This window comes from Manacus candei, unplaced genomic scaffold (genome assembly GCF_025592945.1).
Source record: "Manacus candei isolate 608988 ecotype Guabito, Panama unplaced genomic scaffold, ASM2559294v1 h1tg000018l, whole genome shotgun sequence".
Taxonomy (NCBI): Eukaryota; Metazoa; Chordata; class Aves; order Passeriformes; family Pipridae; genus Manacus; species Manacus candei.
Genome location: NW_026138066.1, coordinates 18,080,411 through 18,096,685, shown reverse-complemented (window position 1 = coordinate 18,096,685; position 16,275 = coordinate 18,080,411). Strand labels below are relative to the sequence as shown.

Sequence of the window (16,275 nt, the reverse complement as noted above, 5' to 3'; positions counted from 1 at the left end):
CTTGAAACATTTGTTTCTTTCCGCTAGCTGTTCACTCCCTTCAGGATGGGAGGGACTCAACCAAAGGTTGGTTTCTGGGTCATAGCCGAGAAGACTTCATGAAGCCTCTGCTATTCTGACCACAAGGAAAGCTTCTTCTATATTCTCACTTTTACTGTATTGCAGTAGGCTGAAAATTTAGTTTGGAAATTACAGAATAATGGAAAATTGGGTTGAGAGGGACCTTGTCAGATGTTCTATTTCATTTGCATCTCTCAAGGCAGATCATACATTCCTAAACTGCTTTGAATGAAAGGTTCCTCCCTAACTTCATTTTAAAACCTCAAATTATGGAGATTCCACAATCTCTTTAGGAAATCTCTTACACAGTTTTGCCATCCAGAGGATGCTTGTTTACCCTCAGTCGATTTTTTTAATACTTTGCTGTGCAGCAAAACTTGAAAAGGAGATTGAGCACAGGAAGGTGAGACACAAGTTGAAAGACCTCCAATATCATCAATGACAACTCCTTAGTGTTAGAGGCAATCATGTCAGGTAAAGCCTTCCTTATATATGCACAAAGCTCAATGTTTGACCTGTTTAAACTTATCCCCTAAATGTTTAAACCCAAGTTCTCCTGAGAATCTCATCTTTCTGAAAGTCAAGAATCTCCTCTAAAGTAGAACCATGAAATCAGAAGAACATTACAGAGCCTGTGAGATACACTTCTGGGTATACAGTGTGCAGATAAAATTTTCATAAAGTGCCAGAGAATTCCTTACTAATAGACATGGTGAAACCTCAAGAGTGAAAGGTAGAACTCTCCTGAAAATTACAATCCCTGCTGAAACAGATAATGATCCTTCTGAAATTTCCCAAGACAGTGTTTGAGATCTCACAAAGCAAAATCAGTCTTCAATAGGACTGCACAAGATGCTCCTAACTTTCAACAGAACTACATCTGAGACAGGATAGTGGTATTGGGCTCAGGTAAAAAAAAATAAAATTTTGACTGTTCCAAGAAGAAGTCTCAGAAAGTGTGAAAGAAAGACAAAGAGGTTGGGTGGAAGTAAAGCCAACATGAAGCTAAAAAGAAAAAATAAGACCAAATTCAATAGTAATGGAGAGTAAAGTTTCTGAGCTGAGGATGAGGAAGATGTGAGATTAGATCTAGGAGGAGTTAACTTCAGCGATCCCCTAAATGTTTAACACGAAGGACAAGCACAACTGCCAGACATAAATGTTCTCATCTTTACCAATGTCATAAATGATGTTTCAGGCACCATTTACTACCCACACAATGTATCAAGGTATCCCTCAAGAAACCGCTCCATGTGTCAAAGAATCATTGAACATATGAAATGGCTCAAGGGAGCTGTACTTAGGTATCTGGATTCGCCTCTTTGTGACACACCACTGAGTTTAAACCCCCAAAAAGAAAGTGTTGTGTAATTATATGAGGTCAGCATCTTTGTCCTTGTCCTGCAGCAACTGTGAGAACTTAGTTGGAAGAGCCTGTAGGTTATAATCATACCCCATGGTGCAGCTATACTAGCATAATATCATGGCCCAATGCACAGGACAATACTTTCAGATAGGACCTGCTGGGGTACTGAATATTATCAATGAAGTCTTGAATTCAAAACTAAAGCAATCCAAACCATCATTGAGATGTAGCCCTCCCAGAAGAAACATTTTTTTCCAAAGCTCAAAACTCAAAATGAGTCATGCTTGATTAACTTCACTTGGGTCAGAAGACTAATCATGAGATGCTATTTATAAATTATTTAAGGAAAGTCAGAGAGAGAGCATTAGAATAACATTCAGAATGGAAAACATATTTTAGCCTTAACACAGCATCACTACTATAACTTAATGAAAACAGAGAACTAGGAACCTTCTCTATCAGCAGGTGTTGCCTTTTTTTAATTTTTTTTTTAACGTGTGTCTACTCTCCAGTGAAAAAATTATTAAATATAAGTGAGACTCCAATCCAGAGAGCAACTGTCCAGCTCAGTTATCGGTGGGGTAACAGATCAGAAAGTTTCACCTCCTCCTTCTCCTCAGAGCTGCCCCGCACACATGCACACACACACAGAGGCCAGGAAAACCTACGCCCATGGCACCTACCTTGGGTTTGAAGGCGATTAATTTCAGGACCATCTCAACAGTGAAGAGGCCAGTGAAGAGCATGTTGAGGATGTTCATGGCTTCCTTGAACATGCAGCTCTGACCGTAGTGCTGAAAAATAGCATCCCAGCAGCAGGGTGAGGATCAGACATACCAGCTGGGTAGGAACACACAGGACCCCTCCTGATCTCCCTTCCTGCCAAAGTTCTCTAAAGAAGACCCTAGCACATCAAATATTTTCAACTAAGAATCCCCATCTCCCTCATATATTAGCATTTCCATGCCTTTAGCCATTTTTGCCACCTGGCTCTGGATCTCCTCTTTTTAAAAAAGATCTTTTTGAGTGGTGGCTACCAAAATCACACTTATCATTCCCATTGAGGGTTCATTATAAATTTGCATACTGGTACAAGACAATCTCGAATTGTGTTGTTATCTCAACCTTCCCTAACATTTAGATCATTTTTTGGTTTGATTGCGATTGCACAGCAAACAGGGGTTTCACTGAGTTGTTCATAATGATACCAAGTCATTCCCCAAGTAATTACACTTAATTCAGGATTCTGCAAAGTACATCAGCAGCTCAAATCATATCTTTCCAATATGCATTATCTTGCATTTGTCAACTCTGAATTAAATTTGCAATCATGCTGCCCATTCACTTAACTTTATTATGATCTTATGAAGTTACTCTCTATCTTCTATTGATTAATTCAAGTAGTGTCTTCTGCAAATGTTGCCACGTCATTCTTCATATCCCTATTTCCAGATCATTATACTTGAGACTGGTTGCACTGCCTTATTCTAAGTTCATCTTCTAGTTCATGTTACAAGACCCCATTTGTAGTTGCTTAACTTTAATAAACTTTAACCAGCTGGGATGGATTTTCATATTCCGTATTGGTTCAAGGTAATTTAGTCAAAGGAGTTTCAGTTAAAACAATTCAACCACAGCTGAAAGCAAGGCCAGGGGAAAATATAATACCGAGGCATTTTCAGAATTTCTTGTATCATTTTTCTTGAAAGACTCCAGTACTTGCAGGACTCTGTTTAGAAACTTGGAATTTTACTGGCATGTATCTTTTGTTTGCTGCCTGTTATGATGTTTGACTCAAATCTGGCCACAGTATAAAACTTTGAGAAATTGTACTTTTCTCAAGATGGATATAGAATTCCTAGAATCTCCAGGGATGGCGTCCTGCTTGTGGGCTCACAAACATTTCTCAGCTTCTGGCTCTACCTGCCCTAGGCCTGCACCATTGTCACAGAAACTGAGCATGTTTCACAACTTCAGAGTGAACAGGGCAGGAGAGACTTCAGCTGAGAGCAGAGCACTTTCTTGTGCTCTTTTTGCCTCACTCCTTTTTTTGGACCTTAGGCAATTGAACAGAGAAGAACTTTTCAATGGTGGTGGAAAAGAGCCAGACCAGATGAAGAAAAAGTGGGGAAATCTGGTGAGATTGGGCAGGAGACAGTGAGAGGAAAGTGAAAAGTGAAAACTGCCTGTGAATGTAGATTTAGAGTGCTAGTGAGAGGTAGGAAACAGGCTGGTTTTGAGGGGGGACTGGGAGTGAGCAGACTGGGATTGATCCAGTGAAAAACGCAGTCAAAAGAAAAGTTGGTGTAGGAATGCATGGGGGTTGAACTCACAGGAAAGGACAATTAGTGAAGCAAAAAAAAGTGCAGCAGAGAATGAAATGGAAGGGGGAGAGAGAGCGGAAAGATGATTCATGGCAGGGGTAACTCAACTGTGAGCCTGCGAAGGAAGAGGAAGAGAAGGACTGGTTGAAGAGTGGTCATCTGGACTGTTTGGGCCAAAGACCAAGGAAGAGAGTTCACAGCCTGACTGGGACAGGAGGAAGGAAGGGTTTTAGGGAGGAGAGTGACACACAGACCAGCTCTTAAGCAGAAGGAGTGTAGAAGAGACCAGGTCTCGAGTGGCCAAGCAAACTTAGAGTGCAGAGACAGGCTTAGAAGGTGTAAACTGAGACTAACTGAAAATGAAAGGGATGTGAGGGAGGCCTTGGGCAGACACAGACTGAAAGGAACAAGTCAGCAAAGTACAGACTTGGGAAATGCACAAAACAGTTTGTGTGTATGAGGGTCCATTTCCTGACTGAAAGAAATGTAAGACTTCTTTTTTATAAGCTGGCTACTTGGTAAAGGGTTTGACTCCTTCCTCTACTGCTGTTCCACCTACATATGCCACTATTTGCTGTTCTTGCAGATCCAGCTGCAAATGTTTCTTTGGTGGATTCACATTCAGTGTTCGGAAAACCTTCTCACAGTAAGGAAAATGAAAACAAGCATAGCAGGTAGTAAGGCAGTCTAGCATCAGTAGTGAAGCAAGTTAGGCAAACTTCTATCAAGAAAGGCTTCAGGTGGAGCTGATTCTGCCTATAATTGGTGGGATAGACAATGTGGCCTCTTGAGGTTCTTTCTAGACAGTTTCTATGGTCCTTAACTGAGAATAAAGGAAATACTAAGCCCTTTCTACTCTCTCTCTCCAGTTTACTTGATTATCTTGTTTGCCAAAATATTTGCTCTCTACTTTTTAACATAGAAAAGACTCAAATTTAAAATTCAGATCTCAAGTGAGTGGCAGTTCTGGGCTCACTGCTGCATTTCATAGAGGACAAGTCAGAACTGAGAAGTCACTTATTATTACAGTGGCCACTGAAATGCTCTGTGATGTACCTGTTGGTGGTTTGGGTTTTTTTTCATTTGTTTGTTTTTAAAGAGGTAAAACAGAGTTGTTGAAAGTGTCAGATATTAGCAGCAGGGAGGATGAGAGTTAGATCCCTCATTTTAATGAAACATCATCAGAAGTGAACAGGGTACAATGGCTTTTTTGTCATGTCCTTGTCCCTCTCCCTCAACACATGGTATGAAGGTGAAAGTAAATCCCAGCCTCGGCCATTTTTATATTTTCCCCAACAAAGTCTACTAACTGATCACCTTAAGGTTTTCTGCTTGCTTACTTACTTGCATGGCCAGGCAGATGGTGTTCAGCAGGATCAGAACGAACATCAGGTATTCAAAATAGGTGGAGTTGACCACATACCAAACTTTGTACTGGTACTGGTTTTTAGGGATGTATCTCCGCAGGGGCCGGGCCTTCAGGGCATATTCTACACACTGGCGCTGTGAAAGAGGCAGGGTAAATTTGAAACTGCAAGCCAAAATATGAGGGTGGCCAGCTACCTCCAAATATAATAAAAATACAATAAGTTTCGAGTTTTTTACTGAAATGAAAATGCTTGGTACAAGAATTTCTTTTAGGTCGTAATTGAATGTGCATGTTCTACCTGTCAAAGAGCTCCATATGCAATTACTTTGGCCATCTACTTTGGCCAGACAATGGTGTCGTTCTCATCTAATCTCAATGAAACAAATGGTACAACAAATATTTTAAAGTAGTTGCTGTCCCTTGAGCAAATCTTACAGAAAGATTTTTTTCTACCTGACTCCTGAAAGACGTCAGCAAAGCCAACTTATTGTTTTATTTTGTTGGCGAGCTTCACATGTTCCTGTCTGTATGTATTTATCTATTAAACACTTATCCTCAATGCATATTCTAACTTCAGTGACAGCAAGGTGTTGTAAATTACCTGGTTTTTGTCCAGCTCACAGTTCTTGTACTCTTGTTCTCCTTGTTCCTGAAATGTGACGATGACGAAACCAACGAAGATGTTCATCATGAAGAAAGCAATGATGATGATGTAGATAATAAAGAAGATGGAGATCTCAACCCTGTGATTATAGATGGGTCCCACATCTTCCATGTGGGAATCAATGGACCTATACAGCAACCTGAAAGCAAACAGAGCCAAATGCAGAGAAAATCTGCAACTGCCTTGAGGCCTTATAGGTGATGTCATAAAGTTTAACTTCGTGATTTTCTTCTGCCTGTATCAATTCACTCACAGATGTGCAGACTTGCACTGATCTGTGTGCAAACACTTGCAAAAGAGAAGACATGGCTCTTATTAACTTTACACGTTTGAACCTCTTCAGAGGTGAAATGTTTTCATAGCTGAACAATTACAATTTAGAACAAAATCATGCCCTTCAGCTAACAAAAGACAGGAGAGTCTGTGTTGAAGGGAACTAAACTTCTTGAGAAAAGAAGATTTCAGGAGTTATTATTTGTTAACACTGCTCTTGTCATCACCTGGTGACACAAGTCAGGGTCAGCCCCCTGATGCACTTGCATGCTCACGTCACTCTGTGGGAGTCCTCAGCTCCCGTGGCACAGATAGCACAGCCTGTAAGACATCCCATGCCTGCCAATACTGCAGACATAGCACTGCTGTGTTTCACATTGCCCTGCTGACTCCATCGGGAAATCTGCAACATTAGTAAGTGCCTGACAGGCATTTTATATCCATTTGTATACATAATAATTGTAACAAATACTGGTATCACTGCCACAACTGGCAATCATCTTTTAGGAGGTAGAGACAGTGCTTTGCGCTGTTTACAATCACAGGAACAGAAATTCCTGCAGGCCCTGAGGAATTCACCAAGTACATAATGACTACAATGACTGCTGCTATTATTTCTACATTTAATGCTTTAGACTTATTTTAACACTTAGAATGGGAAAGACTGTGCTGTGCATTTGAATTTTCTCTTTTGAAATGAATGAGGACATTGCTAGTGTTGGACACTGGTCCAAGAAGCACTCACTCTGGCCAGCCCTCAAAGGTTGAGACAGTGAAGAGGGCCATCATGGCAGTCAAGACGTTGTCGAAGTCAAACTTGCTGTTCTCCCAGCTCCGGGGCTGTATCATGGGCTGGCTGACCTCCCCATCCTTGTAGGTGATGTAGTACCCTCTGTGGGTGGAGAGCAGAGAGAGAACAGGGCAGAACTGCACCTCCAGCACAAGGCACTGAGGGTGGTTGGTCAGTGAAGGAGACTAATTGGAAAAGGTCAGACCCACCTGCATTCTGCTTCTGTCTGCTTGGAGCTATCAGTGCAGCTGTACAGCTTGCCCTTGAAAAGGAAGAAAGAGGAATGAAGATTCCTTTCCTGACAGTGCAAGGGTTAGGGCAGATCATGTAGCATCTACATTTACTACTTGGTTAACCAACTGTGAATATGTTTACATGCTCTTTTGCAGGTAGATTTGAGCAAACTGCATTGAGAGTTTCCTGCATCTGGGTAGTTCAGAGCACAGCCTTTCATCTGCTCGCACGGTACTTTTATGTGTATGTCCTGAGGTGAAGGTCACTGAGTGCTGCAGAACACTTGTTGTCAGGAGGGCAGTGAAGGGCAAAGAAATACAAGCAGACATAAAGAAGTGAATGAATAACCTCCCATGATCATCTGGCATGCCTCTTCCTCTGCAAAGTGGGAGGTAGAGAGCCAGTGAGTACCAATCCTTAGAACAGCCCCCTTTGCCTCCCTGGCACCATGTCATGCCACAGGTTGTTTAGGGAAGAAGGTTACTGATGATTTCTTGTGATCACAGATGATGGGCAAGAGTTCTGCATATGCCTGGTTCAGTTTTGGAGAACTGCTGGTAGCAGAAGCCCAGGTAACACTGACAGTACCCTAAATGTTTTGCCTTTCACACAGAAGACTTCATTTCCCCTTCCTCAGGCTTCCTCATGCTATTTTTCTTCCCCCCCACCTTAATACAGTTCAGTGTAATGGATGAATGAATGGGTCCAATGGTTTTACCTTGAACAACTGAACTCCAATGCAGGCAAACATGAACTGCAGCAAAGTGGTGACAATCACAATGTTTCCAATGGTTCGGATGGCGACAAACACACACTGGACCACGTGCTGCAAATGGAAGGTAGGAACAAAAGTAACTTGCAGGATTGTTCTGAACTGTTCTGGCTAAGGGAGAAGCCCAAGACTAAAAATACAAATAAAAACATATTTATTTAACTAATACCCATTAAGTAAAGTCTCAGGAAAGGGGACCAACTTGTTACATTCCTTGCTCTACTCTCAGAAGCATGGAGAAAGGGATAGGAAAACCAGAGCTCAGCTCTCTCAGACTTCCTGCTGCACCAACTTACACAGCTGGGCACCCAACAGTCCACAGGAAGGAGGTTATATAATACAGCAAGGTTATGTTTAGGGTTGTAAGCCCATCTGTAACCTTAGAAAATGACATAATTTAAGCTCAGTGGTGATGAGGGTAACCCAGCTGGAAAGTAGCTCGTCAGAAAAGGACCCGATGATCCTGGTGGATGCAGAGCTGATCACGAGCCCTCACTGCAAAGATGACAAATGGTATCCTGGGCTTCATTAGGCAAAGAACTTTTAGCAAGTTGAAGGAGGTGATTCCTCCCCCTTACTCAGCACTTCTGAGACTACACCTGTTGTACAGGGTCCAGTTCTGGGCTCCTCAGTGCAACAGAGATATTGACACACTGGAGAAAGTCCAGCAAAGGGCCACAAAGATGACTAAGGGGTTGGAACATCTCTCCTGGGAGAAATGGCTGAGAGAGCTGGGACTGTTCAGCTTAGAGAAGGCTCAGGGGAATCTGGTCAGTGTACACAAACACCTGAAGGGAGGATGCCGAGAAGGCAGAGCCTTCAGTGGCTCTTTTCAGTGGTGCCCACTGAAAGGACAATGGGCACAAACTGAAACAGGGAAGGTTTATCTGAACATTGAGAAACACTTTTACTGTGAGGGGCACTGAGCATCAGAACAGTTTGCCCAGAGAGGTTGTGGGGCCTCTCTCCTTGGAGATAACTCAAAAGCCATCTAGGCATCGTCCTGGGCAATCTGCTCTCAGTGGCCCTGCTTGAGAAGTGTTTTTGGACAAGACAACCTCCAGAGATCCCTTCCAACCTCAACCATACTGTGATTCTGCTGAAAAACTACTTGAACCATTGCAAAAGTCCTTGTATCTTGAAATAACCCAAATATATAGTTTATAGAATGCACTGGGACTCTTCTAACCTTAAGTCCTTTGGCTCTGTTGATGGCCCTCAGTGGTCTAAGGACTCGCAGAACACGCAGGATCTTCACCACATTAATGGCACTGGACCTGGAAGAAAGTATTGGAAGATTTGAGAGATACACCAAAAGGGGGGGGGGGGGAATCTGCCCTCTGCTGTGAGGGCAGATCTTTTAAATCCTGCATAGCCTTAGGCTGCTTAGGATATTGAGTCGACTCTTTGCTATGGCACTTCAGGGGTAAGGAAACCAATTTCTGATGTTATCTTGCTTCTTGTTCTGGGCAGACTCAGCAATATGTATTCTCCTCATTTTCACCATCTCTGCTGTATTAATGAAGGGGAAATGGAACATGGGCAAGATGTATTTTTTAGCAGGGCAAAATGACTCTCTAGATATCTATGATATAGAAATTGTGCAAAGATGTAGTCATTACAAGGTATTTTCAGATAAGGCTCAAAGAAGCACTCTATTTAAGTTTTCATAGAAGAGTGAAAAGCCCAAGAGACTCCAGTATTAAAGGTATACTGCCTACTTGGAGTTTGATCCTGCAATGTGTTTGACCTCTGATCCCACAAATCAGTTAAGTGTGTACATAAATTTAAGGATGTGGAAACTCCCACTGAATTTATTAGGATGACTTATGTGCTTAATTTTAAGTACTGAACACAACTATCTACTGCAGCAGAGCTCTCTGCACCTTCCAAGACTAAAATCCCAACTGAGAATCTTCTTGCTGTACGACATCAAGTCCTCCTACTGATTTAGGGAACAGTTTTTATTTTAAAATAGTAAGAGTCTAGTTAGGTCTGCAAGAAAGAAACAGCAGGTCAAAACGAGCACTGTGCCATTCTTAAGACCTTGACTGAAAGCCCAATGGACCTTACAAATTCTTCTGCCTGACTTAGCACTGGAACATAACATATGTGAGCTGCTAACCTATGATGGTAAAAACTGGGAGCTTGTTTCTCATCAGATGTGAAACTAATTAGCAAACTCCCTATCCGACACACCGAGTTCCACATGGTCAAATAAATCTGTAAACTTATTAAGCAAACTAACAGATGAATAAAAGAAAATACAGTGACAGAACAGCCACCACCACTCTGAAGATTATCACAAAACTCTCCAAGCGCTTGATGGTCTTCCACTGACCAAGACTCACAACATCTCTGGAAGCAGCAAAACAGTATCACCCCATTTTCCAAAAAGGTTATGAGAGGTCTAGGAGGGAACAGTAAGTCACTGAACTGTCCTGAACCAATACAGTGAATCAGAGACCTTGGAACAAAGCTAAATGTCATGATTTCCAATACACCAAGTTTTTTGTTTCCATTTGCTCTTTCTGGAAGATCCTCCCCTCCAGGTCACCAGCGTAGCATTTCCCAATTATTACCTCCCCTTTTAAGGATGCATTTTAATGCTCTTGAATCACCTGAGAAAAATAGTTTATGAACACCTCAACAGGCTCATGAGAAAAATCTTACCCAGATAAGACATGAGGCTGAGCTATCCCTCCCAGCCCAACCCTACGACCCCCACAAAAACAGCCAGTTGGAAATGGCTCACTCACTGGATCCCAAAGGAGATGAGAGAAACGCTGACCACCAGCAGGTCTAAGATGTTGAAATAGTTTCTGCAGAAGGAGCCCTTATGGAGGAAAGCCCCGTAGGCAGTCATCTGCAGGAAGGCACACGGAGACACAAACACACTTTGCCATTAGCATCTGTTCAGAAACCAAACCCACCTGGTTGTGCTCAGAGCATATAACTGGGGGGGAGGGGAGAGGCAGTATTTCTAACATAGCAGACAATTTACCCCCAGGCCCCAAAGGAGAAGTTTAGTCCCCATTGAAAGAAAAGAGAGAGAAGAAGACAGTAAGATAACTATGAAAGACCCAGCCAGAGAAAGTTCAGCAATGAAAATATGCACTTTGAGTGCACTGAGTACATAACATTTAGAATCAGCAAAGCAGCAGAATGACTGTTTTCAAAAACTACTCTTTGCAATCATATGCTTTTCCCTTTGATGACAGAGGACACCTGTGAGTATGATGCTTGTATTATACGAAGGCCTCTTTAGCTAAATCAAATAGAACATATAAAATAAAATGGGCTCTTTTTTGTAATGTGTTTTAGTGCTTAGACCAGCTGCAGTGGACAGTTGATCTCTCTTCCATGAAGGAAAAACAGAATCCCTCAGGGATTTGATGCTTTAGAGCTGAACTAAAGGAGAGATCACTGCTCTCTTTAGTTTGCTCCTTCTGTTCAGCTCAATCCCATATCCCTTTTCCTGTCCATCTTCATCCACTTTTATTCTAAATGCTGTAGCATTTTCCCTTGAGTTTTCCTCACAAAGCCCAGGGCAATATTCCTTCAGACAGAGTGGTTTCTTTGTGGAGGTAATCATGAACATCACCCAGCAGAGGAAGGGAAAATTTTTACATATTTCACAAGGGACATTCTGCCCCATCCAGGTATGAAGGGATATTGAATACTTGCTGGATTTGAGGAGGATATCACAGCTCCAGAACTGGATTAAGTGACAGTGTAAACAGAAAACTTTAGACTGAGCTCTGTTACAGAAAGTGACTAAATGAGTCTGGCACAGTCGAAGAGGGTGAGGGGATGGGGGTATTTGTTCACCTACCTTAGACTCGGTGAGTGATCTAATGTAGCTGCTTTGAAGAAACCCCATCCCCACAACTGCTAATGTCCCTTCATTACCTTAGTTAGGAACACAGGTGTCTAAATCTGGTCCTCTGAATCTCACCTAAATTAGGTGACTAAAGTAACCCGCAGCAGACACCATGAGACTGTTCCTCAGTGATGAGCTCTAGCCAGACTCCCAGCTGAGTAGTGTAAACTAGAAATTCAAACTGGAGTTTTCTGGCTCCCACTAGTAGCTCAGGATGGAATACTGGCTGGTGGTTTCCAGCCATGACTACCTGTGACAATTTTATTCAGAGGAGGGAGGAAGGGCACATGGTATTGCAGATTATTTTTTTCACCAAACATCCATGACATCAGGGAACTGACTATCAGTCAGACAGAACTTAGAAGGGGAGGAAGTATAAACTCTGGTCTTGGCTTAGAATTTATACTTATAAACACATTCAACTGGGGAAGGGAGGAGGGTTCTTGCCATAACAAAGGTGGTAAAGATGCCCTTTACTGGTTAGATTTTGTATGGCAATCTTGAAAGAAAGACACCATTGAAATCAGGAGGGGAAGTTCTGCTGAGTTTAAGTTCTTTATAAACTACGGTTCTCTCAAGCCTGTTGAGAGATTTTGTTATCTCAGAAGAAACTCTCAGAGAGTGTATAATCTATATTTGCCTCCCATTTTTTTACCTGCCTGCAAGGTAAAAAAAACTTGACAGTCACCTTGCTAAGATTCACCAGACACCACCATGGCAGCGTGAGGCTTGCAGGTGTCATCAGCAACATGAAGGCAGATGAAGCTTGTTTCTCTACAGCCTTGAACATCCCATGGGCATTTATTCTTTTGTTTCTTACCATTTACACTAACTTTGCCGCTGTGCAAAACATTGTGCCCAATGCAAGGCAGCAGAGAAACACGCACTGAGAAATAAAGCAATTTATGACTTAAACTTATAGGCCTTGTGTTCCTCTCCCACTTGAACTCAGAGAATATCCAGTGGTGTTGTCATAAATCCACTGAAGTTAACAGGATAGTGGGAAGGTTCAGGTACTATGAAGTACACTCCCCTGATGGAAACAGAGCAATAGGGCAGTGGGTTGGGTTAGGTTCTGCTTCCACTGAAGTCATTAGGAATGTTACCATTTCCTTCAGTGTGAGCAGAAATTCTGAGTTCAAATAGGTGCCTTGAATTATGGTTTTATTTTTAAATGTTGCTGTTGAGGTATTTTCCTTTTTTTGACAGGCCTTTTTGATCAGCCATGTGATGAGTGCATGTTCAGATTTATTGTGTAAACACAGATGCAAACTGCACGCAGGCATAATATGTACATTTCTTTGGAGGACATTATGGCTTTGGCAATTTGAAGTCATATCAGAAAGCACGTTTCTCTACAAAAATATGCAGGGGCCACCCTGCTTGCCAGCCTTCAGTATAGATACTGTTATTAGGGTCTTGAGCTGCAAAATTTGAGCAACTCTGAGGCACTGCCTGCCAGCACTTAGAACTAGCTTGCTGAGAAAAAAAACCAGCTGCCAAGTGAACGTAGCATTTAGAAAGCCAGAACTTTGCTCAATTACTGTTATTTAAATTATTAGCCTACCAATTTGGGAAAATTAGAGTTAAGAACAAGGCAGCCTATTTTTATTTTCTTCCATTCTCCTGCACATTTCCCTTGGTACAGAGCATGTTCCTGGGAAATGGGAAGCCGGGTTTCAATGCAGCAGTTTGCATTTGCAGCTACTGTCCTTGGTGTTTCAGTGGTTTGTACTCTCAGTTATCTCTCTGCACTTAAAAAGTGAGCTTTTGCACTGTGCTCCCTGTCTCCTACTTGGCTGTGCACCCTGTAACCTTAGAGAAGTCATCAGCCACCTCCTGGCCCAGCCTCATGACTTGTGCAGAACAGAGACCTTCCCTTTATGTGTAGTGTGTGTAAGAGGAGGTGCATGTATTCAGAGTTTCTTGCAGAGCAGACAAATCCTGTTTTGAAAAGACTGGCCAGGGTAAAGAGAGAAATTTATGAGGGGATGGCCTTTGTTTTGGTACTTTTTGACTTTTCCCAACACTGTATCCTTTCACTGAGATTCCTCTACAAAGTATTGTTTTGCTATAGGCCCTAAATTATGAGTTTGAATATCAAAATTTCACAGAAGACCTTTTAAGCAACTACCAAAACGTTAAAACCAAAAGAAAAAACAACCCTTTGTGTAGAGATAATAATGGGGTTAAAAAAAATAATAAAAAAAGAGCAAGAGGAAGAGTGAAAGAGAACAAAATAAAGAGAGAAAGAGAGAGAGAAAGAAAGGAAGAAAGGAAGAAAGGAAGAAAAGAAAGAGAAAAGGAAAAAGAAGGAAAGAAAGAAGAGAAAAGGAAAGAAAGAAGGAAAAAAAGAAAGAGAAAAGGAAAGAAAGAAGGAAAGAAAGAGAAGTAACGAAAGGAGGAAAGAAGAAAACAAGTGTATTGCTCAGATTGGTTACCTTAAGAATAATTTCTAATGTAAAGATACTAGTGAAGACATAGTCTGCATTGCCTAGGATCTGAAAAATAAGCACAATTGGGTTAGTGGTACTGAGCATGACCCAGGAACAAACAGGCGTGTGTGTTAGCAACAGATAGTCGCAGAAAACTAGTAAGCTTGTGAACAAGCAATGGTAGAGAAGATGGGCACTTTACCTTTAGAGCAATTTCAATGGTGAAAATGACAGTAAAAACTATATCAAAATAATAGAGAATCTGTAAAAACAAAAGGGGATAGGAGCGGGGAGGGTAGATCGGTGACTAATCACTTGGATGGGAAATCACAGTTCAAAATCAAATACATATGTTCTTTGCACAAGGGAACGAGGATGACTCTATAGGGAATGGTTTTGTAACGATGTCCTGTTGAATGCAGTGAAGGTCCTGGCACAGAGGACAAGAAGCACATTACACATTACATTAAATCTTTTCTGAGTTACAATCCCACGAACGCTATTGAGGCAAAATAACTTTTGGGTTGCTGTAGGATTTTTTTTTTTTTTTTTAAAATCTAATAAACGACATTGAAGGGTTTTCCCAAATAGGCTCCCAAACTGAGAATACAAAGAATGCCTGGCCTCTCAGTGGAAAACATGAGATTTCTTCTTATTGACTTTCATGCATGCTTGTCCCATGCTCTCTCTCAAAGGAAGAAATGCAAACTACAAATTCATACTTGAGCTATTTTTTTCTCTGTCCTGAATTTCCCTGGATTAGGATGAATCACAAAGACTCTGCCAATTGAACAGAATCCCAGCCACTGCATTGCAACCATAATTTGGTCATGTGCTAAAGGTGCCCAGCTTAGATCTCACATCTTTCCTTTGGCATCCTGGACAACAAGCAAGCTGAAACACTCTTCATTCCCAGAAATCTAGACCTGGTGATGGAGATACCCATGGCACATATAGCAGACCACAAAGAGTGGCCCTAGAGTGTCACAGAAGGCAACAGCAAGTTTGGAAGTGTAAAGGGGCTTTCACAGTAGCAGCATCAGGGACAGAAATGTCTTTCACTGCCAATCAATTGACAACCCACTGCAGCAAATGGGTACTTTCTCATTGACTAATGGGACCAGAATTGAACTGTCTTAGTTTCCAATATATTTCAATATTCCAAGCCACTTTAGTGCTATCTACACTACAGATGCTGAATATCAAAGCTTTGTGTGCTCATGGTTAGTGCTCTTTTACCACAATTGAGTTCTAAATTGGAAGGCCAATATATGGAAGCTGTAGAAAACTTATAATTTGTGAAATGTAAACCTTTACTGCTAACACACTAATAAACATAAAACAGGAAATTGCCCTCTCCCATCCCACAGGTGTTTATTGTAGCTCATAGCCTGCACCCTCACTCAGATTTTACAGCATGGTATGAAAGGGCAGTGGGGCAGCTACTGCAAACTACAGGGTTATATCACATTGCACTATTTAAGCATAATCCAAATCTGGATTGATTTGCAGACACTGGATGTCAAATGGGGGGATGTATCACTGCTACTGTGTATTAAAATTCTTTAGGTCACTGTGTATTTTTTAATCCCAAGGCCATCATGGGCTCTACAAATTTTTGCAACTTAGAGAATTAAAACAGGGCCACTTCAAGGGGGATAGATATAAACTGCACCCTATATTAATTTACATACATTATAACTGGCAATATCCTATTGCATTGCTGCTTTGTAGGTCTTGACATTTGGTCATTATACCAATGGAATAATTTCATAATCAATGGGCCAGATTCATGGGTATTCTCAGGCTGCCTTGCATGACTCCATCAATATAAAGCATCTGTAAACTTGATTAAAGTGGATGATTAAGCTGTACCTGCTGCTGCTTTACATCACCAGAGCACTGCAAAGGAGCTAGAACATAGTGGTGAATCTGGCCCCAAAGCTGCAGCTAGTAAAGATGTCCCTGACAGATGAAATCATGCCCACTGAAAATGATCACTGCTCCACCTATGCAGGCAGTACCATTTATCAGCTGGCATATTCATTATTATTTAAATAGGAATTTACCCTAGAAAATATTAAAATGAATAAGCACCTTACCAA

The 16,275-nt window shown here is 41.6% G+C and overlaps 1 protein-coding gene across 2 annotated transcripts in view; it reads right to left on the bottom strand.

The window, feature by feature from the left end:
* CACNA1C (calcium voltage-gated channel subunit alpha1 C) overlaps positions 1–16,275 on the bottom strand; it is a 476,564-nt gene that overhangs the window by 71,927 nt on the left and 388,362 nt on the right. Inside the window, exons 21-30 of one of the 2 annotated variants that reach the window (XM_051784889.1) lie at positions 14,373–14,432; positions 14,177–14,236; positions 10,612–10,718; positions 9,042–9,129; positions 7,799–7,906; positions 7,056–7,108; positions 6,802–6,948; positions 5,721–5,922; positions 5,095–5,253; positions 2,110–2,220 (exon numbers count right to left, since the gene is read on the bottom strand). In XM_051784889.1, coding sequence (XP_051640849.1) covers positions 2,110–2,220; positions 5,095–5,253; positions 5,721–5,922; positions 6,802–6,948; positions 7,056–7,108; positions 7,799–7,906; positions 9,042–9,129; positions 10,612–10,718; positions 14,177–14,236; positions 14,373–14,432 — 1,095 coding nt within the window. The remainder of the gene's footprint in view (positions 1–2,109; positions 2,221–5,094; positions 5,254–5,720; positions 5,923–6,801; positions 6,949–7,055; positions 7,109–7,798; positions 7,907–9,041; positions 9,130–10,611; positions 10,719–14,176; positions 14,237–14,372; positions 14,433–16,275) is intronic. The other variant, XM_051784890.1, reaches the window with a different exon arrangement.